General features: G+C 38.6%; 1 protein-coding gene across 5 annotated transcripts in view; it reads left to right on the top strand.

The window, feature by feature from the left end:
• The window catches only part of CUNH18orf25 (chromosome unknown C18orf25 homolog), a 104,429-nt gene that overhangs the window by 37,126 nt on the left and 41,140 nt on the right, over window positions 1–26,163 (top strand). For all 5 annotated transcript variants that reach the window (XM_017796307.2, XM_029560107.1, XM_008825909.3 and 2 more), the window contains exon 2: window positions 11,848–12,632. In XM_017796307.2, coding sequence (XP_017651796.2) covers window positions 11,918–12,632 — 715 coding nt within the window. In that variant the 5' untranslated portion in view covers window positions 11,848–11,917. The remainder of the gene's footprint in view (window positions 1–11,847; window positions 12,633–26,163) is intronic.

The raw sequence follows: 26,163 nt of genomic DNA, 5'->3' as shown, positions 1-26,163 counted from the left end.
ATGGTCTCCTTGTAGCCCCAGCTGTCCTGGAACTCACTATGTAGACCAGGCTGGCCTCGAACTCACAAAGATCGGCCTGCCTCTGCCTCCCAAGTGCTGGGATTAAAGAGTGTGTGCCACCACTCCCGGCCTTACTCTTCTTTTTTAAAATATTTTATTTATTATTTTATGCTTATGAGTGTATTGCTTGCATGTGAGTGCACCCATGTTGTGTAGTGCTGTGGAGGTCAGAAGAGGGCTTTGGATTCCCCTGGAATTGGAGTTAAGGACAGTTCGTAGCCGCCATGTGGGTACAGGGAGTCGAACCTGGGTCCTCTGCAAGAGCAGTTAGTGCTCTTAATCACTGAGCTGTCTCTCCAGCCCCACTATTACTCTTCTTAATTCTTGATGATTTTGAGTTGATCCTTAGTTACTACCCACTCAATTCTTTGAACAACTCTGTTGTGATGATGATGATGCAATCTTCAATCATGGTTGCACTTCATGAGCTACTCATTAGAAAGGAGCAGTGTTTTAAAAAACATTACAAATCAGGGCTGGAGAGATGGCTCAGCGGTAAGAAAACTGTTCTTGCAGAAGACCTGGGTTCGAATCCCAGCATCCGCATGGCAGCTAACAACTGTCTGTAACTCCAGTTCCAGGGGATCTGACAGCCTCTTTTGTCCTATGAGGGCATTGCACTTACCTACATGCAGGCAATACACACATACACATAAAAATAATAAATAAAATATTAAAAAAAATTACAAATCATTATGGGTGAAATTTTTTTTTTTGTCTTTGTGAGGCAGGGTCTCCCTGTAGCCCCAACTGACCTGGAACTCACTATGTAGATCAGGCTGGCCTTGAACTCACAGAGATCCTGCCTCTGTCTCCGGAGTGCTGGGATTAAAGCCATGGGCCACCATGCCCAGCAGGCGAATGCTTTTGTAAAACCTAGTAGAAACCAATTACTAGAAAATAGATATGCTGTTTTGTTGTTTAACAATATCAAAATGCTGTTGTTATTAACCAATTACTTAATATCTAGGCCCCCCCCCCTTTTTTTTTTGGTCTTTTTGAGAAAACAACCTCCAACAAAACCAAAAAGCCTTGATATAGGGATATTTGCTTTGTAAAGAAATTTGTGTGTGGTGATGGATATTGAGCTCAGGGCCTTGTGCATACTAAACTAATGTTTATGAGAACAGGCAAGAACAGGTTTTGTGGGTATGAGTGTCCATACTTTATTTAGAAATAACTGATGGAGGATGTGCCTAAAGTGGTGATGGGAGATGGAGACTAGTAGTCAGGTTAGACAACTCTTTAGGACTGTAAACCTAAAGTGAGTAATAGAGACTGACTGTCCAAAGAAGAGTGTATTTAAGAGTAGAAGGGGGTTACAATCTTGGATGAGCATACTGTGGAGGTCTACAGGTACACCAAAGGCATTGAGCCTAAGAGGAAACTTCTTCTTTTTTTTTTTTTGAGACAGGGTCTCCCTGTACCCCCACCTGACATGGAATGGTTATGTAGACCAGGCTGGTCTTCAACTCACAGAGATCCACCTGCCTCTGCCATCTGAGTGCTAGGATTAAAGGCATGCACTACCACACTCTAGAGGAAACTTTTAAACTTTAAAAAAAAAAATTGATTCAAGAATTCCATACAATGTATTTTGATTGTGTTTAGTCCTTCTCCCCCATCTCCACCCTTACCTTACCACCCTCCACATTCCCTCTACCCCCACTCCCGACTTCATGTCTCCTATTAGCAAATGAAAAACCCATCCATAAACTTTTTTTTTTTTTTTTTGGTCTTTTTGAGACAGAGTCTCCCTGTAGCCTCAGCTGGCCTGGAGCTCACTATGTAGACCAAGGTGGCCTTGAACTCAGAGTTCTTCCTGCCTCTGCCTCCTGAGTGCTGGGATTAAAGGTATATGCCACTATGCCCAGCTTCATCCATGAAATTTAAAGGCAACAATTTGAAAAACCCAAGATGTGGGGCTGGAGAGATGGCTCAGCAGTTAAGAGCACTGACTGCTCTTACAGAGGACCCGGGCTCGATTCCCAGCACCCACATGGTGGCTACGAACCATCCCTAACTCCAGTTCCAGGGGAATCTGAAGCCCTCTTCTGACCTCTGCAGCATTGCACGACATGAGTGCACATGTAGGCAATATACTCATGCATAAAATAAAAATAATATTAAAAAAACCCCTAAGATGTTTTGAAACAGACCACTGATTACAATGGCTTGTTTCAGGAGTGGCATTAACTTACCAGTGCAGTGTTGTCCGGCAAGTGTCCTGTGCAAACCCATAGATTTTGGGGAATTCTTTACATTGTTTCCCTGGTTAAATATACAGATGTGAGGGTTCTTCCTTTAAGGCCTCACACAAGTTGACTACATTTTTGACCCTGAAAACTGCTATACTACACCATGCCACAAGACACCCCTTCTTTGTGTATATGTAGGTATACATATGTGGAGACTAGAGGACAACTTTGGGTATTGTTACTCAGTCTCTGTCCCCGTTTTATTTGATTGATATAGGGTCTTTCACTGGCCTGGAACTTGCCAAGTAGCTAGGTTGGTTGGCCAGTGATCCCCAGGGATCATCTGCCGGAAGGTATTACAAGCACATTGCCATTATGTCAGGCCTTTTCAGGCTTTTTTTTCTTTTTCTTTTTTAAAAACAAAAAACAAAAAAATGTGTTCTGGGGATTTAACTCAGGTCCTGGGGATTAAACTCAGTTCCAGGCAAACATTTTACTGATGAGCCATTTTAGGGTCTTACAGAGCCCAGGTTGGCTCAAAGTCTGAACTCCTGATCCCTCCTGCTGCCACCTCCCAAGTCCAGGAATTATAGCTGTGTGCTAACATGCCTTACTACATTTTCCAATTTTGAAGATCTTTGTCTGAAAGCATTGCTTATCTCTAATTAGGTTGGTTTGTTCTTAGAGAATAGGAAGGACCTGTTCTGGTTGGTTTGATCCTACATGGGAGGAAAATGGCTAGTGATAAGGACCTAAATAGCAAGGCTGGAGAGATGGCTCAGTGGTTAAGAGCATCTACTGCTCTTGAAGAGGATGCAGATTCAGTTCCTAGTACCCATACCAGATGGCTCACAACTGCTTGTACTTACAGTTCCTAGGAATCCCATGCCCTCTTGCTTCTGAGAGGACCTGCATGCCTGTGGTGTATACATGTAAACTTACACATACATGTAAATACTACAAATCTTAAAAAAGAACATCCTTAACAGCTACATTTGATTAACAAGAATGCCAGAAGGAGAGACTTTCAGGATTTCTTTTTTAAAATTTAATTTTATTGGGGTCGGGGATTTAGCTCAGTGGTAGAGTGCTTGCCCAGGTTCGGTCCTCAGCTCTGGGAAAAAAAAAAAAAAAGACAAAATTTAATTTTATTTATTTAAAAATAATAAAATATTTAAAAAAATATGGGACTGGAGAGATGGTGCAGCAGTTAACACTGGTTGTTCTTGCAGAAGACCTGGCTTTGAATCCTAGCACCCATATGGCAGCTAACAACTGTCCGTAACTCCAGTTCCAGGGATCTGAAGGCCTCTTCTGTCCTCTGTGGGCATTGCATGACACGAGTGCACTTACCTACATGCAGGCAATACATTTATACACATAAAATAAAAATAAATAAAATATTACAATTTAATTTTATTGTGTGTGTGTGTGTGTGAGAGAGAGAGAGAGAGAGAGAGAGAGTGAGAGAGAGTGAGTCTGGGGGTGTGTGCCGTGTCCTATGGATAGAGGTTGGAGGACAACTTTTGGGAGTTGGTTCTCTCCTTCCATAATGGATTCTAGGGATCAAACTCAGGTTGTCAGGTTTGCACAAGCGCTTTTATCCATTGAGCCATCTTGCCAACCCAAGCTTTCAGGATTTCACTTTCTAATATAAATTTGTCTACTGCACAAGCATGAGGACCTGAGTTCATTACACTCCAGTGCTGGAGGGAATGTGAGAAGGGTATGTAGATAGATCCTTGGTACTCACTGACCAGCCACCCTAGCTGAATCCATGGTTCAATGTGAAACCTTGTCTCAAAAAACAAGGTACAAAGTGATCAAGGAAGACAACTAACATTGACCTCTGGCTTCTATTGTGTGTGCACACACCTGATACAAACATGTACATACATCACACACTAGGTTTTCTCCCTAGAGTAGAATTTTCTTATAATCAAACACAAGGATGGTAGGACAAGGGAATAAAAGTCATAGAAATCCAAGCTATGACAAAACTCCCTATAGTGGCATTGAAATGAAGTTCTGTAAACACAAAAGGAAAGATATACATAAAGTTCCATGTTGCCAAACAACCAAATTATTAACTGCATATTTTTGGTTTGGGGGAAGAAAGTAGTCTTTTTTGGTAGGGGTAATCAAGTTGCTGGAAGTAGAAAATGGTTGGTTTTTTTTTTTGGCGGGGGGGGGTTGTTTAAGGGTCAGAAAGGTGGCTCAATAGGTGAAGGTGCTAGCTGCTGAGCCTGACAACTTGAGTTCAATTCCTGGGACCCACACAGTAAAAAGAGACCTAACTTCTGAAAGGCAAGTTGTCCTCTGACTTCCATATACTTGTACCCATTCACATACACCCCCAAAGCCTACCCTATATACTCATAATAATAAAAATGCAATTTAAATTTATTTCAAGAAAGTATCAAGTGAGATTTTCATCATTTAAATGGAAAAGGCTCAACTTTCTGGGTTAATGTACAGAGCATATATAGTAAGTGTATATAACATCTTTCCTACTAGAATGGCAATCTTTTCCATGTTGTTCCTCCCTCCAAACTAAAAGCAGCCTTTTCCTGTATGGATATTAGAGCTCATCCTTCTCTGGTCTCCAATAACCAGACATTACTGATTGTTCCTTGACTCTCACCAGCTGTTTACATTCATTCATTTACTCATTCATCCATATATCCCTTGATCCATTCATTTCTAAAACCCCTCCAGATGTGCTGACTCATTATCTGTAATCCCAACACTCAGGCTGATAGGAGGAACTTGAGTTTGAGGCCAGTCTGGGATACACAGTAAGATCTAAAGTGCTAAAACAAAACAGAAACAAAAAGTGCTAAAGAGATGATCAATGGTTAAGTGCACATTATGCTTTTACAGAGGAAGGGAGTTGAGTCCCACATCAGGCAGTTCACAACTGCCTATAACTCCAGTTCAGGAGATATGCCTCCCTTTGTGGGCACCTGCACATACATACATATGCACATAAATAAAAGTAAGTCTTAAAAATAGAGTGAGGGGTTGGAGAGCTGGCTCAGTGATTAAGAGCACTGGCTGCTCTTATAGGGGACCCAGGTTTAATTCCCAACACTCACATTGTAGCTAACAGCTATCCGTAATTCCAGTTCCAGGGGATCTGATGCCCTCTTCTCACCTCCACAGGCATTGCACAACATGGATTCACTTATATACATGCCAGCAATACACTCATACAGATAATATTTAATATGTTTTATTTTATTTTATGTGTATGAGTGTATTGCCTGCATGTAGGTAAGTGCACCCATGTTGTGCAATGCCCATGGAGGACAGAAGAAGCTGTTGGATCCCCTAGAACTGTAATCATGGACAGTTGTTAGCTGCCATGTGGGTGCTGGGATTTGAACCCAGGTCTTCTGCAAGAACAACCAGTGTTCTTAACCACTGAGCCATCTCTGCAGCCCCACAGATAATATTTAATAAATAAATAAAATAAATAGAGCCAGAGGTGGTGGTACATGGCTTTAATCCCAGCACTTGGGACGCAGAGGCAGAAGTATCTCTGTGAAATAGAGGCTAGCCTGGTCTACATAGGAAGTTCCAGGCCACCCTGTCTCAAACAAAAACCCAAACAAAAAAATAAATAAACTAAATCTTCCTAATTACCACCTCAACTTCACATCTTTCCTATCCAGGATCACTGTCTTGCTTCTCTACTTTGTTGTCATAAAATTGTAATTCTTTTTTTGGTCTTTTTTGAGACAGGGTCTCCCTATAGCCCCACGCCTGGCTCTTTGAAATTGTAATTCTAAACACTGGGGCAATCATGGGACTAGACCCTGTAATTCTAATCACCGTGGCAATCATGGGACTAGACCCCTCTTACTATATTAGTGAGCCAAAAGTGAGTTGTTACCTGGTAGAACATGGGACTTCAGATTCTTTCATACCATAGTATGGCACAGATACTAATGAAGAAATGGTAAGGTGTCTATGCCGGGAGTCCTTCAGACTCCACTGCCCAGGGATAGTACTACACAGCAGCACTCATTTAATTCTCTTGCTAGTGATTTTGGATAACAGAATGTTTCATAATTACTAACTGGCTAATCAAAAAGTGTGTGATACTGATGATACTACATGTACTTCATAAATTCCTTTGAGGAAGTTGAGACCCAATTATACAAAATAAGGAACAAGCCACATTTATAAGAGGTCTCATTCTAATCCCTTTGATATTTTGTTAGTTGGCTTATCTGAGGAAAGGGGCAATAAATTATTTTTCACCTTGTATTGTAGTACTTTGAAAAGTCCCAATGCTTCAGACGTTTGCCAGACCTAGTGGCACATGCCTTTAATCCCAGCACTTGGGAGGCACAAGCAGGTGGATCTCTGTGACTTCAAGGCCAGCCTGGTCTAACAGTGAGTTCCAGGCCAGCTGGGGCTACAGGGAAACCCTGTCTCAAAAAGTCACCCCCCCCCAAAAAAAAAGTTAGGCTTTTGATGTGTTTGCTTTATCACGGACACTAATTTCATTTTAATGTATTTTTCAGATATTTTAACTTTAAGGAAAAAATATCTTTATTCTAGAATATATGAATGGATTCTCAACTGTCTCCTGATGTCTCTTAGTGCAGGTTCATTCACTGGGGTTTAGTCAGCCTATCTAGAGTCACCTCCTTAAAGAAGATCAGCTCTCCCTCACGCAGTAGTAATCAGCTGCTCAGTGGTTCTTTGGCTAAGATGTGGGCCTGCTGCCCATTTCCACAGTTCTATGTTGGGTTTTTGTCTGCTTGAGTTTGCATGGGTTTTGTGCATGCTGTCACTATTGCTGTAAGTTCATATGAGCAAGGTCCCAGGAACCTATAAGACTATTTTTATATAGTCATGCACCTCCTTCCCTGGCTCTTTCAGTCTTTCTGCCTCCTTTTCTGCAGTGGTCCCTGAGCCCTGGGTTCATTGCCCTTTGTTGCATGAGGGAAGTTTGTTGATGAGAGTTGAGAGATGCATTAGTATTGGTTCTACCCCTTGTTCCACTATGTTCTGTGAGCCATAGGTATAGAGGTTCCATTGTAGATGTGTCGCTTAGAGTTGGGCTTTTCACAGACACTTAATCTGTGTGTGACCAGTTGTAGAACTCTATAATAGCTTCTGTCTATTGCAAAAAAGCTTTGATAAGTAGTGACTGACATATTTGTCTATAAATATAAGGATCCATATTTAGCACATAGTAAGAAATTCCATTTGTCTAGGGGTATAACAGCTTTGGGGTTTTCTCTAAGATCTGTGACCTCTCCAGCCATGTGTATTTGGTTATATTTACAGTACTACACATGAGTTCCCTCCCATTGTGTGGGCTTTAGGTCCAATTAGGTAGCTGTTGATTACTCCCAATATAAATGTTCCACTACTGCCCCGATAGTTTGCTGTGCAGTCATTGTTGTGGTTATTAGGCCTTTTTTTTTTTTACATCTTTATGTATTATTGTTATACTTAATTTTATTTTGATGATGCAACACTTAACTCTTTTTTTAAATTTTTACAAAAACTTTATTGAGAATTTCATACATGAATATAAGGTGTTTTGATCAAATCCATGCTCACTCCCTCCCCTCCAACATTCCCTCCTCTGAAGAGGTAACCCTAAAATCTTTTAAGGATTAGATACAAGCTCCCAAATACTTTTGCCAGTTTTGGACTTTGGAACACAATATGTTGCTAACAGGCCCAAAGATATTTTGACTTTTAGACAAGAAACTGGCTACATTTCTTTGGGGTCTTTTTACCCTAACTGCCTAGCCAGTTCCTACCTCCTATTCTTATCATGCCATCCTCTGAAGGGGTTACCCAAATTGCCAATAGGGAATAGAGACGCAGACCACTCTGGCTTCTTCCATGCTGAACAGGGACGCAGGGGGTCATTAGGCCTTAAAGCTGGGGTTGAACCATCAATCGATGGTCTTTAGCAGCTTGCATAGTGTTCTCCAAAACTATGAGAGCTGGCCGTCAGAGAGGTGCTATGTATGTATGTATGTATGTATGTATATATGTAGAGACATCTTCTTGTGTATCCCAGGCTGGGCTGGAACTCACTATATAGACAGGGATGACTTTGAACTCTCTTTTTTTTTAAATTTAAGATTTTAATTTATTTTTATCAGTGTTTTTGGCTGAATGTATGTTAGTGTGCCACATGCATGCCTGATACCCTCAGAGGCCAGGAGAGGACATCTATTTCCTTAGAACTGGAGTTAAGGATGGGTATTAGCTGCCATGTAGATGCTGGGAACTGAACTTGGGTTCTCTGGAAGAGCAGTAAGTGTTGTCCAGCCCCCCTTCCAACTCTCATGTTTATCACCAAAATTTGGCCTTATTTTTTTACCCAAGGGTATGTTATATCTACATACAATTATTTTATTTCCTGCTTATATTGTTAGCATAATCCATTTGTGACACTTCCAATTTGTTGATTTAACCTTCACTCCCTTTGTTGGCTTTCAGTAGTGTTATTTCTTTTGTAACTGTTAGGAAAAGCATTTATGCCTTATTTCATTTAATTAAAAAAGGTATGGTGGTGTACACCTTTAATCCCAGCACTTGGGAAGCAGAGACCAGCAAATCTCTGTGAGCCAGCCTGGTCTACATAGCAGGTTCCAGTTCAACTGGGGCTACAGGGAGACCCTGTCTCATACAAACGAAAACATTAGTAGTAATACAAATGTGTATGAAGCAGGCTACACAGGGATGTTTTAAATTAATAAGTGCTCTAGTAGGTACAAATATTTTGGTTTTCCTGAGTTTATTAAGAAAACTATGGTAGTGCCCATTTTATCCACAGCTGAGAACAGAGCTAGGCTCTGTAGGATGTTTTTCTTAAATCTCTTGAATTCATTCATAGAGTTTCCTGGGTTCACAAAATAATGTGTTAGTGACTGTTTATGAAACAAAGCATCTGACACTAGGCTTATATTCAGTGGTCAAACTGAGGGAAAAGCAAAATCTGACCTTTGAGACAGGATCTTGCTATATAGCTCAAGCTGATGGCCAGATCTCAGTTCTAATTCAGCCTTCCAAGTGCTGGATTATAGAGGTATGCCACCATGCCCAGCTGGCCTTTTCTCTTAATTCTCCTCCAGAACAGCTTCTACTGAGGGGACTGTAGACAGGTTTGATACATATAATTACTTTTGTTGCATGTAGTTGAAACTTTTTAAAAAGTGTATGTGGGGGGTGGGGTGGGGCAGTGAGGCAATAGCTCATTCAGAGGACCTGACTTTAATCCCTAGAATCCACATAAAAATCCAGGTGCTAGGGAGGTAGAGAAAGGTGGATTCTTAGGACTTGTTGGCTAGCCAGCTTAGTGTAATTGGCCATCTTCAGGCCAGTGAGAGACCTTGTCTCAAAAACAGGTGGATGGCTCCTGAGGAATGATGCCTGAAGTTGTCATCTGGCTTCCGTATGCACATACACATGAGCACTTGCATGTACATAAACACACACACACACACACACACATACACACCCTGTAGGGGCGTGGTGGCGCACGCCTGTAGTCTCAGCACTTGGGAGGCAGAGGCAGGCAGATCTCTGTGAGTTCAAGGCCAGCCTCGTCTACATAGTGACTTCCAGGACAGCTGGGGCTACAGGGAGATCCTGCTTCAAAAAGACAAAAAAAAAGAAATCTCAACAACACATTTGATATTTGTCCCCTTCAAAAATATTAGATTTTTTTTATGTGTATGAGTGTTTTGCTTACATATAGGTAGGTGAACCCGTGTTGTGTAGTGCCTACAGTGGTCAGAAGAGGGTGTCAGATTCCCCTAGAATTAGAGTTTTGAACAGTTGTTAGCTGCCATGTAGATGCTGGGGATCGAACCCGGGTCCTCTGGAAGAGCAGCCAGTGCTCTTAACCACTTAGCCATCTCTCCAACTCTGATATTTCTCCCTTTTTCAATCTCTTCCCTTTTTTAAAGAAATTGAGTATAAAAGTAATCATAGCTATAATGTTGCCCAAGTTTGTGTGTGTGTGTGTGTGTGTGTGTGTGTGTGTATGTGTGTGTGTGTGTGTGTGTGTGTATGTATGTATGTATGTATGGGGTGGTGTACATGTTATATAAGCACTCTACTACAGAACTATATCCTCAGTTCTGAGACAGGGTTTCCCTAAGTTACCCAAGCAGGCCTTGAGTTTGGGATTCTTGTATCTCAGCCTCCCAAGTAGCTAGAATTCCAGGCATGTACTAGCTCATAGTCTTCTTACTTTTTTTTTCTTTTGGTTTTGGTTCCTTTTTTTTGCTATGGAGTCTGATGTACCTCAGGGTGGTCTGAAACACACTATGTATCAAGGATGACCTTGAACTTCTAATTTTCTTGCTCTTACCTCCTGAGTGCTGACATTACAGGCATGAACCACTATGCCCAGTTTTATGCAGTGCTGGGGACTGAACCCAGGCCTTTGTGTATGCTAGGCAATTATTCTACCAACTGAACTATATTCTCAATACCCAGACTAGTCTAATTTTTTAGCATTCTTTTCATTTATACTAAAGTCAAGTACATGTATTAATTATAGTTTTTCAAAGATTGTTTTCTTGAGTACTTTAAATTCTTTTTTTTCCTTTTTGTCTTTTTTGAGACAGGGTCTCCTTGTAGCCCCCGCTGTCCTGGAACTCACTATGTAGACCAGGCTGGCCTCGAACTCACAAAGATCTGCCTGCCTCTGCCTCCCAAGTGCTGGGATTAAAGATGTGCACCACCACACCTGGCTAAATTCTTTTTTAAAAAAATATTTTATTTTTTTTATGTGTATGAGTGTGTTGCCTGCATGTAAGTGCTCCCATGTCATGCAGTGCCTGTGGAGGTCAGAAGAGGGTGTTGGATCCCCTGAAACTGGAGTTATGGATGGTTGTTAGCTGCCATGTGGATGCTGGGAACTGAACCTAGGTCCTATGAAAGAGTAGACAGTTCTCTTAACCGCTGAACCATCTCTCCAGCTCAGATTCTTCTTAAAAAAAAAAAAAAAATCTCATTTATTGCTTTTATTTTTATTTTATGTATACGCGTATATTGCCTGCATGTAAGTGCACCCGTGTTGTGCAGTGCTGTCAGAAGTCACAAGGCAGGGTCGGATCTCCTAGATCTGGAGTTATGGATGGATGTTAGCTGCTATTTGGGTGTTGGGAATTGAACCTGGGTCTTCTACAAGAGCAGTCAGTGCTCTTAACTGCTGAGCCATTTCTCCAGCCCCTATTTTAAAATCTTTATTTTGTTACTGGGGATTGAACTGAGGGCATCCTACATCCTGAACAAGCACTGTACTACTGAATTACATTCCCAACCCTAGTTAAAGTTCTAAACTTGAGAATCTTTTGTTATTGCCTGTAATTACAGCAGTAGACGATTAATAGGGTACTGTTTTTAGTAACTGAGGCTGTTAGGATTTTGCTGGTATCAAATCTTTTGAATTTGTTAATTAAGCAGATTATGGACACATAGTATTTTAAAGGCCCACGTAAATGGTAACTTTTGCTACTCAGAAAAATAGGCATGCTGTATAGCTTAAATAGTTTTCCATTTCTGTTCACTGATTTTGTGTGTTTTCATACAGGCTGCTTTCCTGTTGCGTCTTTGATATCGTTTCCTAGACTGTGCTCCATGATTTAACTTGAAATTCTGAAATGAAGATGGAGGAGGCAGTGGGAAAAGTGGAAGAACTCATTGAGTCTGAAGTCGCACCAAAGACCTCTGAACAAGAGACAGCCAAGGAGGAAGATGGCTCTGTAGAACTGGAATCTCAAGTTCCGAAAGATGGTGTAGCTGACTCTACAGTTCTTTCTTCAATGCCCTGCTTGTTGATGGAACTGAGAAGGGACTCTTCAGAGTCTCAGTTAGCGTCCACAGAGAGTGACAAGCCAACAACTGGCCGAGTTTATGAGAGTGACTCCTCTAATCATTGCATGCTTTCCCCTTCCTCTAGTGGTCACCTGGCTGACTCAGATACTCTGTCTTCTGCAGAAGAGAATGAACCCTCTCAAGCAGAAGCAGCAGTAGAAGGAGATCCTTCAGGAGTGTCTGGTGCCACCATTGGGCGCAAGTCTAGGCGCTCCCGTTCTGAAAGTGAAACATCCACTATGGCTGCCAAGAAAAACCGGCAATCCAGTGACAAGCAGAATGGCCGAGTCACCAAGGTTAAAGGTCACCGGAGCCAAAAGCACAAGGAGAGGATCAGACTACTGAGGCAGAAGCGGGAGGCTGCAGCAAGGAAGAAGTACAACCTTCTGCAGGACAGTAGCACCAGTGATAGTGACCTGACTTGTGACTCAAGCACGAGCTCATCCGATGATGATGAAGAGATTTCAGGGAGCAGCAAGACAATCACTGCAGAGATACCAGGTAGAGGATGTTTTTTAAACTGACTCTAAAGCACTTGATGGCCTTCCTTGGCTGTCAGGCTCAGTTAGATGACACTTGAAAAAAATCCAGGAGACCTGCAGCCCTCTATAAATTTGAAGACTGCAGTCTATTAACCAGACGTGATTAACTTAAAAACAAACCTGTTCTGAGTTGCGAGTGCATTTTAGCACATCAGCAAAAACATTAAGTGGTTAATGATAGGGACAAAATTATTTTTAAGTAATGGAATTCTCCCGGGTCTCTTTCTCTGTAACATATTCTGAACTCCCAACATTGCCTTTTTAGCACTGCTTAGATTGAATCCTCACAGTTCAGCATTTTTACTCAGTGTGTATGTTTCCTCAGGAATAGGCACCTTGCTTTACTATAGAGCCTTTGCACTTGAGCTTTACGGTGTCTGAAACGATACATTCTCTTTCCTGAAAGCTTTCTAATAACTGTTCCTCTTACAATAGTTTTGTGTGTTTTCCCCCAGGTTTAGTGAATAAGCTAGTTACCCACATTGCACATTTTAAAATCTTAACTTGTCACTCATAAAGAATGTTTTAAAAAAATTCTCCTTAATCCCCCAAGCTTTAAAAAATTTGTTGGAAATTTGCTTGCTCCAGCTGTCATGAGTATAAGGGTCTGTAGTATATTCCATGTTTGACATGTCTGCTTCCCCCGTATCACCATATCTCATACTGTGTGCTACAAAGGCAGTCTTGAGATTTCATAATGGAAGAAAGATGGTATCTGAATGATTCTTAGGTGGAGAGTTCTCATTATTGAAGTCTTGAATTATATGATTAGGAACTTTTGTTAAGTATTTGTTCAAAGGTCATGACAACATTGTTTATTTCTTCATTAAAGAGGGGAAGTTTTGGTTTTCTAAAGCTTTATAGGTGACTTTTTTTCTACTTTTCTGTTTATTCATGAGGTAACATATTGCTGATAAAGGATATTTCAAGAAAAATCATATTGATTAACTCATCTATACCTAACCATTAAACCCAATAGTAAGAATGATTGACTTAACAAGTACTTTACAGGCGTTCAATTTAACAGTGTCTCTTCCATATATTAAATATGAGTTTAAACAGTGTTTAAAAATGCTTTTTCTCCTGTGATAATATCTCAATTGAATTCCTTTAGAAGTTTTTTGTATTAAAACTATCAGGAAGGAGATTTAAATGAAAGAAGTAGACTTTTGGGTTGTTCTAAGGCACATTCTAGCTATTTATATTTAATGATCTTTTAAAGGAAGCTTTATTAATACCTATAAAATTGTGTATTATATCCTGTTCTAATCTATTAATCATGTTTATGATGGCTCTCTTGACATAGTACTTAACTCTATTTATAATTAGTTTTTTTTTGTAACTACCCCAACACTTTGCCTTTTTATGGAAAGAGAGAAGGTGGGTGAATAAAGTTCTTTTTAAAGATAGAATCTCATTGTAGAGGTGAAATGAGTAATGTCTTAACGGGCATTCTTCTTGTTTGGCTTAGTCTGTGGATTAGGTGTGGTTTGTTCATATCTGACTATCAGAACCATTAAGACTTCTGAAACAACGGTGTTCTGTTTACTATCTCTTCTGAGATATCTTACTGTATCAAACACTAAGATATATTAACATGAATCTATAGTTTCTATTTTTTTATACCACTTAGTAAGTTTTTGGCCTTGAGAGTAGATGTAGGGGTTTCTAAGGTACTTGTGGAAAATCAAATGGTAGTTGAAGATATACAATGACTGTGTTGTGCACGCAGTTTTTTTTGGGGGGGGAGGAGATGGTGGTACTATCTACATGGGACAGGCATAAATGTTTTTTTTTTATTTTTATTTTTTGTAATTATGTGAAGCAGTAAATGTTGAACTACCTAATGTTTAAATACAAGAAATTTCAGGTCAACTGTTCATATTGTTATCTCTGAAAACTTGTGACCTTGTGCATTTCTGATGTAACAGATATATATTTTTAAATTTCCTGAGTTACATTATGACTTTGGCAAAGGGAGGCACTCTCAACCTTATAGCAAGAGCAGTTGTCGAAAAGTTGTTTTATGAACCGACTTGAGTGCAACATGGACTTTCAGATGAACTTAAATGGAATGTGCCTAAGACTCTCTTGGATGTTGAAAATTGAATCCAGCTATTTACACAGAATGGAAAGCAATTGAAACAGTAAAAATGGTTTTTTACAATGCTATTTCATCAAGGTAAAATCACTGTAGTAATTCTGAAAATGCTTTATTTATAAGCTTTTGTTTGGCCATAACTTAAATGTTGAAGGAAATACCCTGATTATACTCTATGTCGAGTAATTTAAGTTAGTGTAAAAGTTAGTGTATTTACTTTTAAAAAAGCACAGATGATGATGGAGACCAATACTGTGCATTATCAGGCTTACTGGTTTATGTTGCTATCTGGGCAACAGGTATTTATGAAATTTTTTAAAAAATCAGGTAACTGATAGGCAGCTTAGTATTGGCATTTACCATTTTTTGGAAGTTTTTGAAACTCTATGAATCCTTTAACTGTTTGGAGGGACATAATGATAATCTGTCAGTAATTTCATTTGGGGGACTTTGAGATTTTATAATAAATTTATAGTATTTTATAGTTAATCAATAGAAAAATGCTATGTGGTAGTTATCTCAAGTATTCAAGGCTTTTTATCAAATGTCTAGTTTATTTATAGAGTGTTTGGTATGCTTTATATATTATCTTTGCAGTTTTATGATTGGAACATTTGTATGTTTTATGTTTTCTCTAGTTATTGATTAGAATATTATTTTTCAGAGGGGGGCAGTTACTCTGTAAAATCACTCTGTAGATTAGCTCTGTAAAATCTGTTGTTGGAGGAATTTTGATTTTAGTTAATACGAGTAATGGCATTAGACCTCATTCAATTTAAGGAATTAATTCTCAGAGTGGACATGTGCTTCAGTGTATATGGGAAGCAGGAGAATGTTTTTCCTCTAACCCTTGCTTTTCATTAACACTTAGCATAGAGTGAACCTTGGTAGCATCATCTCATTTTGGCTATTATGGTGTACTTTTGTGTAGTCTAATGGTCTTATAAATGCCTTTTCAGCATGAGGTTCTATAGAGTGCCCATCATAGTAGGTAAGAGTCAGTTGTCTCAGCTGATTTGTCTCTTTTGGAGAATATCAGAGTGTTTATTGAGGACAGCTAAGTTCACCTGAATTCTTAATTCACATTAGGTCAAACCAGATCAGTCCCAGTAAAGTCAGCGTCTATACACCCATTATTCACCACACATATTTATGCATTCAAATGCATCATGGCAAATTATCATCTTGCCTAGCAAATTTTTCTGTGATAATTATGCTGGATCAATTAATTTTTGCCTGGAATTAAGCTTTTTTTTTTTTTTTTAAGTAGTAAATGCAGGACTTGAGAGATAGCTTGATCATCTACACTCATTTGCATATACCCTCACATAGGCACGTGTGCACGTGCACGTGCGCACACACACACACACACTACACATAATTTAAAAAATGAAAATAGAACCAGGTATGGTGGTGCACACCTTTAATCCCATGACTTAGGAGGCATTGAGTTTAAGGCCAGCCTGGTCTACATAGCAAATTCTAGGCCAGTCAGGACCACACAGTGAGACCTTATCTCAAAAAAAAAAAAATAAAATAATAAATTAAAAATAATGAATTAAGTTACCCATAATTCCAGGCTTTTTAACACTTTAGTGTGTTACCTTTTATAATACATAACAAGATTTATCATACTGGGTATGATTCTGCCTTCCCATAGCATCACATTTTTTTTTCTTTTTTTGGGGGGGTTCTTTTTGAGACAAGGTCTCCCTGTAGCTTGCTGGCCTTGAACTCACAGAAGTCTGTCTGCCTCTGCCTCTCAAGTGCTGGGATTAAAGGCATACACCAACATGCCAGGCACATTTTAAATCTTTAACCAACACACTAAATATTCTCTAGATTATTTGGATGTTGAGCTAACTATAAAAATAACTTCCCTACATTTTGTCATTTGGGCTGTTTTTATACTTTGCTATTATGAGTAAAGGGTATAAATATTTAGGGCTCTTAACCATATACGATAATACTGTTTTAAAAAATGTATATTCAGGGGCTGGAGAGCTGGCTCAGCACTTAAGAGCACTGACTGCTCTTGCAGAGGACTGGTTTTGGTTCCTAGCACCCACTGGCTAACAAGCATCAGTAACTCCAGTTTGAGAGGATCAGATACCCTCTTCTGGTCTCTATGGGCATTGCATGACATGGGTGCACTTATATGCACATGGGCAAAATTCTCATACACATAAAAATAAACAAAAATTTAAAAAATAAGTAAAAAATATTCAGTTTATTGCTTCTAGGAGTTTGAGTATTTATGTATTAGTATTTAGTTATGTATTAGGTATTTAGTTTTGAAAAATCTTTGATGGAAGAATAGCAGCTTAAGGGCTAGTTTACATTATTTTGTTCACTAGTGATCTTGAAAAATCGTTTTTGCCATTTGTTTCTTTTGTTAAACAATTTTAATGTTCTTTGAACATTTTCTTCTTGTTTTTTTTTTCTTCTTAATTTGTAGGTGTGTTTAATCAATTGTGGATTTATTTAGAAAAGTTTTGATATTAATCCAGGCCATGGGGAATCATAGTAGAGGAACCCCAGACTCACATAAGGAATCCCTTGAAGCAGTGAGTGACCTTTTTCCTAGACTGACTATGAAGTAATTCAGTGACTAAAAGCCTCATGTACTTACTGTAAGTTTTTACTAATCTGATTGTATTTTGGTAGCTATTTAGGAGACCCAGTAGAACACTGATAATAAGATACTGTGGCAAAACTGTCAGATAAAAACTATTTTGAGCTTAGTAAATGTAGACCAGGCAGAGTTTTAAAATCTGGCTACATATTTAAATAGCTATTTAAAACTTCTGGTGCCCAGTCTGCACCTTAGCCTGATTAAATCAGAATATTTTGGGGTCTGATATTAGGCATCAGCAACTTTAAAGCTCTCTGGGAGAACTGCTCAGTTAAGGTAAGGCTCTGTGGCTTAAGGAGGCAGGAGGATCCCTTGGACCCAGGAGTTCAAGGACAACCTAATGTGTAACATCACCAGATTCTGGGATAGAAATAGAAATATGGAAAAAGGGAGGGAGAGAGAGAGAGGGAGAGAGAGAGAAAGAGAGAGAGAGCACAATCACAGCAAAAATAATCGTAAAATTTATAGTCTAGTTCACCTACGTTCTTTTTCTGCCAGTAGATATGAAGTTCTAGTTTTTAGAAACCATATTAGTTCTATATTCATTACTAAGCATGAACACCTCTTATTCTATTTCAGTAAAATATTTGGGCTTTTTTGAGACAGTATCTCATTAGGTAGCTAAAGCTGGACTTGGACTAGTGATCCTCCAGCCTCTACCCTATTTGTCACTACACCCACCCTAAATGCCCTAAATGTTTATTTGTGTTTTCTGAATGTTACAGTGCTTGGATATTAAATTTATAAGCTTTGAAGTGGATTCTTTTGGCAGTCTCTCTTGTTAAAGCACCATGATATATTATTTGCAACCTTATTTTCTAAAGTGAATGACTACACCAGCTTTGTATATGTAAGAGCATAGGTTTGTCCTTGATATATCTTAATATCTTAATGTTAATAAAAAGACCCATGCATATTGAAGGTGAGAGTATGGCCCCTGTTTTTTTTTTTTTTTTTTTTTTTTTAAATGGACTACTTTTTAAATTTTCAGTTTAAAGTTGAAAAGAGTTCTTAGGTATTTCTGCCTCCACTTACAGCCTACCCACTGTCAACATCCTGAATTAAATGGTACTTTTTTTTATAACGATAAACCTGCATTGACCTTCTATTATGCAGAGTCCTATTAGGGTTCCCTCAGTTTCCTAAGTTTTGTGGGTTTTGACAAATATGTCATTATTTTTAGGTTTCACCGTGTCATGCTCGTTAGTTTTATTGTTGGCAGTCATGTTTTTGAGACTGGATCTTATCCCACTGTCCTCAGTATATATTCTCACACCATTTCCTGAATTCAACTTATAAATACCTTTTAAAAACTTTATTATTTTATGTGTATATGAGTGTATTAACTGCATGTGTATAAGTGTACCAGTGTCATGCAGTACACTCAGAGGTCAGAAGAAGGTGTCAGATTCCTTTTGGAACTGGAGTTACAGATGGTTGTTAGCCATGTGGGTGCTGGGAATGGAACCAGGATCCTCTGCAAGAGCAACCAGTGCTCTTAACTGCTGAGCTGAGCCATCTCTCCAGCCTCTTAAATACCTATTTTTATATTAATTGAGAAATAGATGTCATATTTAAAGCAGATAAATACATTTTCTGATTTTTCTGTCTTAATCAGTCTTTTTTTTTTTTTTTTGGTCTTGTCTTTTTGAGACAGGGTCTCTGTAGCCCCAGCTGGCCTAGAACTCAGTATGTAGACCAGGCTGACTTTGAACTCACAGAGATCCTCCTGCCTCTGCCTCCCAAGTGCTGGGATGAAAGGCATGCACCACCACGCCCAGCATGTCATCAGTTTTAAAAGAAATTTGTTGCACTTTAAATTCTGTTTAAGCCAGGCAGAGTGGTGTCCATCTGTAATTTCAGCATTCTGGAGGGTGAGAAAGGAGGATTATGAATTTAAGGCCAGGTTGGGCAATATAAATTCAAGCCTAGCCTGAGACACTTAATGAGGCCCTATTTCAGAAGCGTGAGTGTGCAAGATTGGGTATGGTGGTACTTACCTGTACACAGCCCTCGGGATGCTCATAAGTTGAGACACTGTCTCAGAAAACCACAAGAAAAAAAGTGCAAATTCTATTTAGTCTGGTTTTCTTTATGTTAAATATCCATTAAGAAAAGCTTTATCCTTCTCAAAGTAACTTACATATAAAGAAAAAATGGTTTTTTGTTTTTTTTTAAGTAGATATAGTAGTAAAGGAGTAGTCAGAAAAAGTAAGATGAAGTTAGAATGTAGATAACAGCTTCAAGGGTTTTTTCTTTTGCTAAATAAAGTATCTTTTAGATATAGAAAAATGGTGTCATGCTTGATTAAAAAAATTTTAATGTCTATAGTTAGTCTCCACAACAAGGCATTCTTTTGGTCTTTGTAAATAGTTACTAAATAATAAAACCAGATTTTTTTCAGAAATACCCTGGGGTAAATAGTATAGAACAATTCCTTGGACTGTGTTTTTCTGTTGTGCTTTGTTTTGGGTGTTGTTGGGCATTGAACCAAAGGCCTTGCACATACTACACAAGTGTTTTCTATCACTGAGCTATATCCCAAGCCCAAAATTGTTCATATAATTTCTTGATGTTGGTAGGTGATATAAACCCAACATTGATTGATTCCATCAATCATTTTATTCAGTATTTGTGTACCCAATATACAATGTTGAGGACATACTAGAGAGTGAAGTCCTTTTCCTCATGAAACTTAATTTTCCTTGAGGAGCCAAACAATAAACATATTCATTACTGCTAGGTAGATATATGCTATGAATAATAATAACAGGGCTGGAGAGATGGCTCAGTGGTTAAGAGCAAGTACTGCTTATCTGGAGGACTGAGTTCACTTCCCAGCAACTATGGCAGGCAGCTCACAACTGCCCGTAACTCCAGCTTCTAGGGGATCCAACACCTGTGTGTTCCTTGGACACCTGTGCTCATGTGCACATACCCTCCCATATATACATATATAATTTAAAAAATATAAAACACAGCCAGGCGTGATAGTGCATGCCTTTGGGTGGAGACAGGAAGATCTCTATTTGATCAAGTCCAGTCTGGTCTCCATAGTGAGCTCCAGGTCAGATATATATGTATGTATAACTTCTAATAAAACATAGGAGATAAAATTGACTAGAGATTGACTAGGAGTTAGGTAGAAAAGCTATGTAGATATTGTAGCCCAGAGTAGTGTGAGAGCTGGGTGTGGTGGTACTCACCTTTAATCCCAGCACTCTGGAGGCCAAGTCAGAGGCCAGTAGATTTCTGAGTTTGAGGCCAGCCTGATCTTTACAGTGAGACCCTGTCTGAAAAACAAGAGTAGTATGAGAAGTAACCTTTTTCATACTGGTCCCTAAAATGAAGAGTTTAATATTGCTAGTTTTGTGAGAGGCTCAAAACCAAAGATGATGTTGCTCAAGGATGAATGGTATGTATAGGACCGTATCCTAAACTAGAATCCTGTGAAACCACTCTTCTGCAACATATTAGTACTTATAAATATGCTTGCTTACATATTTGGGATGTGCTAGATTATGTGTACATAGGTTTCTTTGCTGATAATTTAGAACCAGTAATGCATTCTCCTCAGGGAAAGGATATCATTTGTAACCCCATTTTTTTTTACATGTGGCCCAGGTTGGCCTCCAGTTGAAGTTGATTTTGAGCTTTTGATCTCCCTACCTCTACCTCCCAAGTACTGGAATTATAGGCATGTGCCACCAAGCCTGGTTTTATGTAGCGCTGGGGATTCCAGGCTTCATGCTTACTCAACTAGTAATTTTATCAACTGAACTACATTCTCAGCCCACCTACCCCAAATTTAAACATAGGACTTGCTGGCTCCCAGTCACACACAGTCCCTTTAACACCCTGGCAGACACAAGGAATACACTTGGATTCTCTATATCCTTCATGTGTTTTTCTATGCAGTTTTTTGGGGTATGCATCACCTTGGTTAGTAAGTTTAAACAATGCTTATCAGTGCTTTTTAAATGCTTTTTTTAAAAAAGCAATATTGTTGCCAACTTTCCTGAGATAAGCATGTTTTAATGAAAACATACTTTTCTTTTTTTGTGTGTGTGGTCTTTTTTGAGACAGGGTCTTCTTGTAGCCCCAGCTGTCCTGAACTCCCTATGTAGACCAGGCTGGCCTTGAACTCGCAGAGATCCGCCTGCCTCTGCCTCCCAAGTGCTGGGATTACAGGCGTGCACCACCATGCCTGGCACTTTTCTTTTTTTTTAATTCTTTTTTTTGGTCTTTTTGAGACAGGGTTTCCCTGTAGCCCCAGCTGGCCTGGAACTCACTATGTAGACCAGGCTAGCCTTGAACTCACAGAGATCCGCCTGCCTCGGCCTCCCGAGTGCTGGGATTAAAGGCATGCGCCACTATGCCCCGCTTTTAAAAAATATTTTATTATTTTTATTTTATGTGTATGAGTGTATTGCCTGCATGTATGTGCCATGCGGTACCACGGAGGTCAGAAGAGACCTTCGGATTCCCCTGAAACTGGAGTTAAGGACGGTTTGTAGCCACCATGTGGGTGCTGGAAATCGAACCCTGGTCCTCTGTAAGAGCAGTCAATGCTCTTGACTGCTGAGCCATCTCTCCAGCCCTTGAAAATATACTTTTCTAAATTAATGTTTTACTACGTGGCCTCAGTGTCTTTGAAGCTGACGTTAGTTGTGCTAGGGGAATTGAAGGAACACCCGGGGAACTAGGAAATGTCAGGATTACTTGGCAAGGGATGCTGTGTGTGGTAGGAACTGCATACATAGTGTCCTAGAAGATGCGAGGAACTGTTTTACTAGGATATAGAGACAGACAGAAGAACTAACTGTAGATGGAAAAACCAACTCACTGGTAAAGACAGTGAGCAGCTCTTGAACCCAGGGACTTAAACACAGCTAGTTTGTTGCTCCACGAATTTCCCCTCATCCAGTCAGGTGCTTAAATGCTGCTCCTGGATTTCCAAGAACTGCCACAGCAATCCTTTGTTAGTTCTTATGGTATTTGCACATTTAAATGCTGACAATATTTTAGAATCCCAAAGGCATTATAGTTTTCTAGTTAACATTGCAAAAATAGGAAAATTCCTAAATTACCTGTGGCTCTATGACTAAATTATATTGTTTACTTTTTGAATTAAGAAAAAATATACTTTTGCCCATTGTGTTTCTTTTGATGATATTTAAAAGGCTATAGTCCAAATCAGTTTCTTTTTAAAAAAAATTAGATATTCTGAGCTAGGCCTGGTATTATACATCTTTAATCCCAGCACTTGGACGATAAAAGAGGCAGGAGGACCAGAAGTTCAAGGCTAGCCTTGGCTACATGACACCCTGTGTCCTAAACAAAGCAAAACAAACAAAAAACAAATACTCAAGGACAGAAAGCAGCAGAGCTTGATAAATTTTAGCTGGTGTTTTATTTTGTAGGTTGGAACATAAAACCATATTTTTATACTAATAGGTAGGAAGGGATGGTTCTTTTATGCCTGTTCATACAAAAAAATACAGTTAAAAATTAGGAATTTTAGTAAACAAATAGGTAGTTAGTAACTTGAGAATCTCTCACCATTCATTCATTCCTCCATAAACACCTCTGATTTAAATTCTGTAATTCTGCTATGAAGATTATAAATGAATGTATTGCATGAACATTAACAATACATGAATAAAAGCTCTGTGAATAGTCTCTATCTTATTGGACTACATTCACCCTTTTTGTGATGTGGTTAAGATGGTAGATATGATGCCTATATGGTAAGGTGAATAATGTAGGCCTTGTGATCTACAGTTGGGCTATTATGCAAGGGTTGTATGAACAAAAACATTCTAATACTGAAACAACTTCATAACATATGGTGGCTACTCATGACTAAGAATCAGATAACATATATACAGTTGATACTATGAATAAAGGAATGATTCCAAGCTCAGGGATGTGGGAGACTTTATCACACTACACAGAACTGTGTAATATAAAATTTATGAATTATTTATTTCTGAAGTTTTCCCTTTATTATTTCAGTCCTCTGTTAGCTATGGGATAACTGAAACCAGGGGAAGTGAAACCATCTTGTGTGTGGGGGGCACTACTGTTTTTTTCATGTAACTACGTAGATGGACCTTAAACTTGAACTTTAAATGAAAGCTCAGGGCCTGAGGCAAAACCCTAGATGATATCACTCACTGGAATTGTCTGGTACCTTGACAAAAAGGGTACTAAGAGAAGATAAAGAGAAAATGGTTACTCTATCAAGTATTCAATGAGTTTTTAAATTGCCAGTGACTAAGTTTATTTAGATAATATACAAGTTTAATTTAGTTTTTATTCCTTAATACTGAAAATTAATGGCACTTAGTTATGTTTAAAGCCCATGGAATGCATCAAAGGGAAGAGATAGCACAAGATTGAAAGTCTTGATGGGCATGGTGCCACATGCCTTTAATCCCAGGACTGGAGAGGCCGAGGCAGGAGGATCAGGAGTTCAAAGTCATCCCTGGCTATATAATAAATTCCAATCCAGGATGATCTACATGAGACCCTGTCTAACACCAACTATCATACCCCTGAAAAAAAAAAACAGAAGGCTTGTAGCATGATAGATGTGTTTATATGCGAGTTTTATTTGTCTTTTTGAGGATTTGTAGGAGTATGGTGAGAAACAGCCAAATTAGGATAAATGTTTTTAATAAGAGTATGTAATTTTGCTAATGTTAACTGAATTTTAAAAGTTACGTTTTCTGCCAAGAGAAAGTTGGCGTTTACCTTAACACTCAAAATTAAAGAACATCAGTGAAAAAGATTACTTTTATTACTTGATGTAGTTGCAACTTAGGAAAATATCCAATTCTGTGTTTTTTAGAAGACTAGGCAATGTATTTGGAATTTCATGTGTAAAAAACTAAGACCTTTAATTTGTAGGTAATTTTATATGAAAAACTGCCCCCCCCCCGCAAGGTCTCACTCATGTAATGCAAGCTGGCCTTGAACTAGTTGTATAGCCTAGAATGACCTTGAATTTCTGATCCTCTTGCTTCTACCTCCAGAGTGCTAGGATTACACGTGTACCACCATACTTAGTTTATAAGGTGCTGGAATCCAACCCAGGGCTTTGTCTATGCTAGATAAACACTCTGCCAACTGAACCACAGTATCCCTAGCCCACTCTTTTCTTTTGTGGTGGTTTAACCCAGAGATTTAACCCAAAGCCTCAGGCATGCCAGGCATGCACTTCATCACTACAGTCCCAGCCCTGTCATTATGTTTTTTATTCAGTTCTATATCCAACTATTTGCAATTTTTAAATTAACAGTGGTAGACTGAGCCAGGGTTTTTCCTTTTCTAAGAAAGCTTGAATTTAAAAGTATTTGTGATTAATTTCTTACTTTCAAAGCTTGATGTATGAGAATTGTGAGTTAACTTTAGGGAAGGCTTGATGTATTCAGTTCTTGCTTAATAGTGTCTTTAGAAAGTGAAGGATTCATAACTGTGCACTGAATTCAAATTTTCTGAACTTCACTTTTGACCAATAGAGATAAGATTTGAAATCAAGATTTTTTCATTGTAAAATATACAAATTCATCGTTTATTATAACTGATGGGGTTTTCTCTGAAATACAGACTGTCAGCTTGTATATATACATACACATACACACATACACACATATTTCAAGTTTTGTATCAATAAGAAGAACATACTAGTTTTGGATGACTGACTGAATTTTAACTCATGTATAATCTTTCCTTGAAAAACTTGAGATGTTTTCAGAGGAAATTTATTTTGTCTTTACTTTCATTCTGTGATCAGAAATTTTCCTAGAAGTAGACTTTTTAAGAAATATTTTACTTATTATTTTTATTTTATGTGTATGAGTATTATGCCTGCATGTAGGTAAGTGCACCCGTCTCGTGCAGTGCCCATGGAGGACAGAAGAGGCTGTTGGATCCCCTGGAACTGGAGTTTCGGACAGTTGTTTGCTGCCATGTGGGTGCTGGGATTTGAACCCGGGTCTTCTGCAAGAACAGTGTTAACCGCTGAGCTATCTCTCCAGCTCCAGAAGTAGACTTTTATACATAAGAAATTATTACTTTAATTTCAGCATGTTACTGTGACTTTTTAATGCATGTATAAACTAGTTTAAGCACTTAATAGGTTTCTATTTTGTTTTCTAATACAATATTTAATGTATTAAGCATGATTGAAGATGCTGGTTGGTTGCTTATTTATTTACTTATTTATTTGGTTTTGTTTTGAGACAGGGTCTCCTTGTAGTCCCAGCTGGCCTGGAACTCGCTATGCAGACCAAGCTGGCCTTAATCTCATAAAGAGATCCACCTGCTTCTCTGCCTCCTGAGTGCTGTAATTAAAGGTGTGCCCATTTATAAAGACAGCTACAGGACTAATCTGTAAGACAGTTGTTCTTAATATTACATTAACTGGATATAGTCTTAATTTTTGTTGCTGAATAAGAGCTCTATTGATTTTTTTTTTTCAAGAACAAAACAAGGAAAATTTTCAATTGAGTTTTCAAGCGTATCTTTTATTTTTTAAATTTTTAAAAAATTTAAAAAATTATTTATTTAATAACCACATACTTACAAGAAGCATTTCATTACAGTAGCATTGACATATTCAATAACAATTTCCTGAGCTAAGATGCATCTCTTTCAAAATTGGCTGTAAATTTTTAGGCTTAACAGTTGAATTATTACAATATACAACATTGAACTCAGTATACACCCAATCTATAAGACATAAAA

This window comes from Nannospalax galili, unplaced genomic scaffold (genome assembly GCF_000622305.1).
Source record: "Nannospalax galili isolate Female #2095 unplaced genomic scaffold, S.galili_v1.0 scaffold169, whole genome shotgun sequence".
NCBI classification, from domain to species: domain Eukaryota; kingdom Metazoa; phylum Chordata; class Mammalia; order Rodentia; family Spalacidae; genus Nannospalax; species Nannospalax galili.
This window is presented reverse-complemented; position numbering and strand designations above follow the sequence as displayed.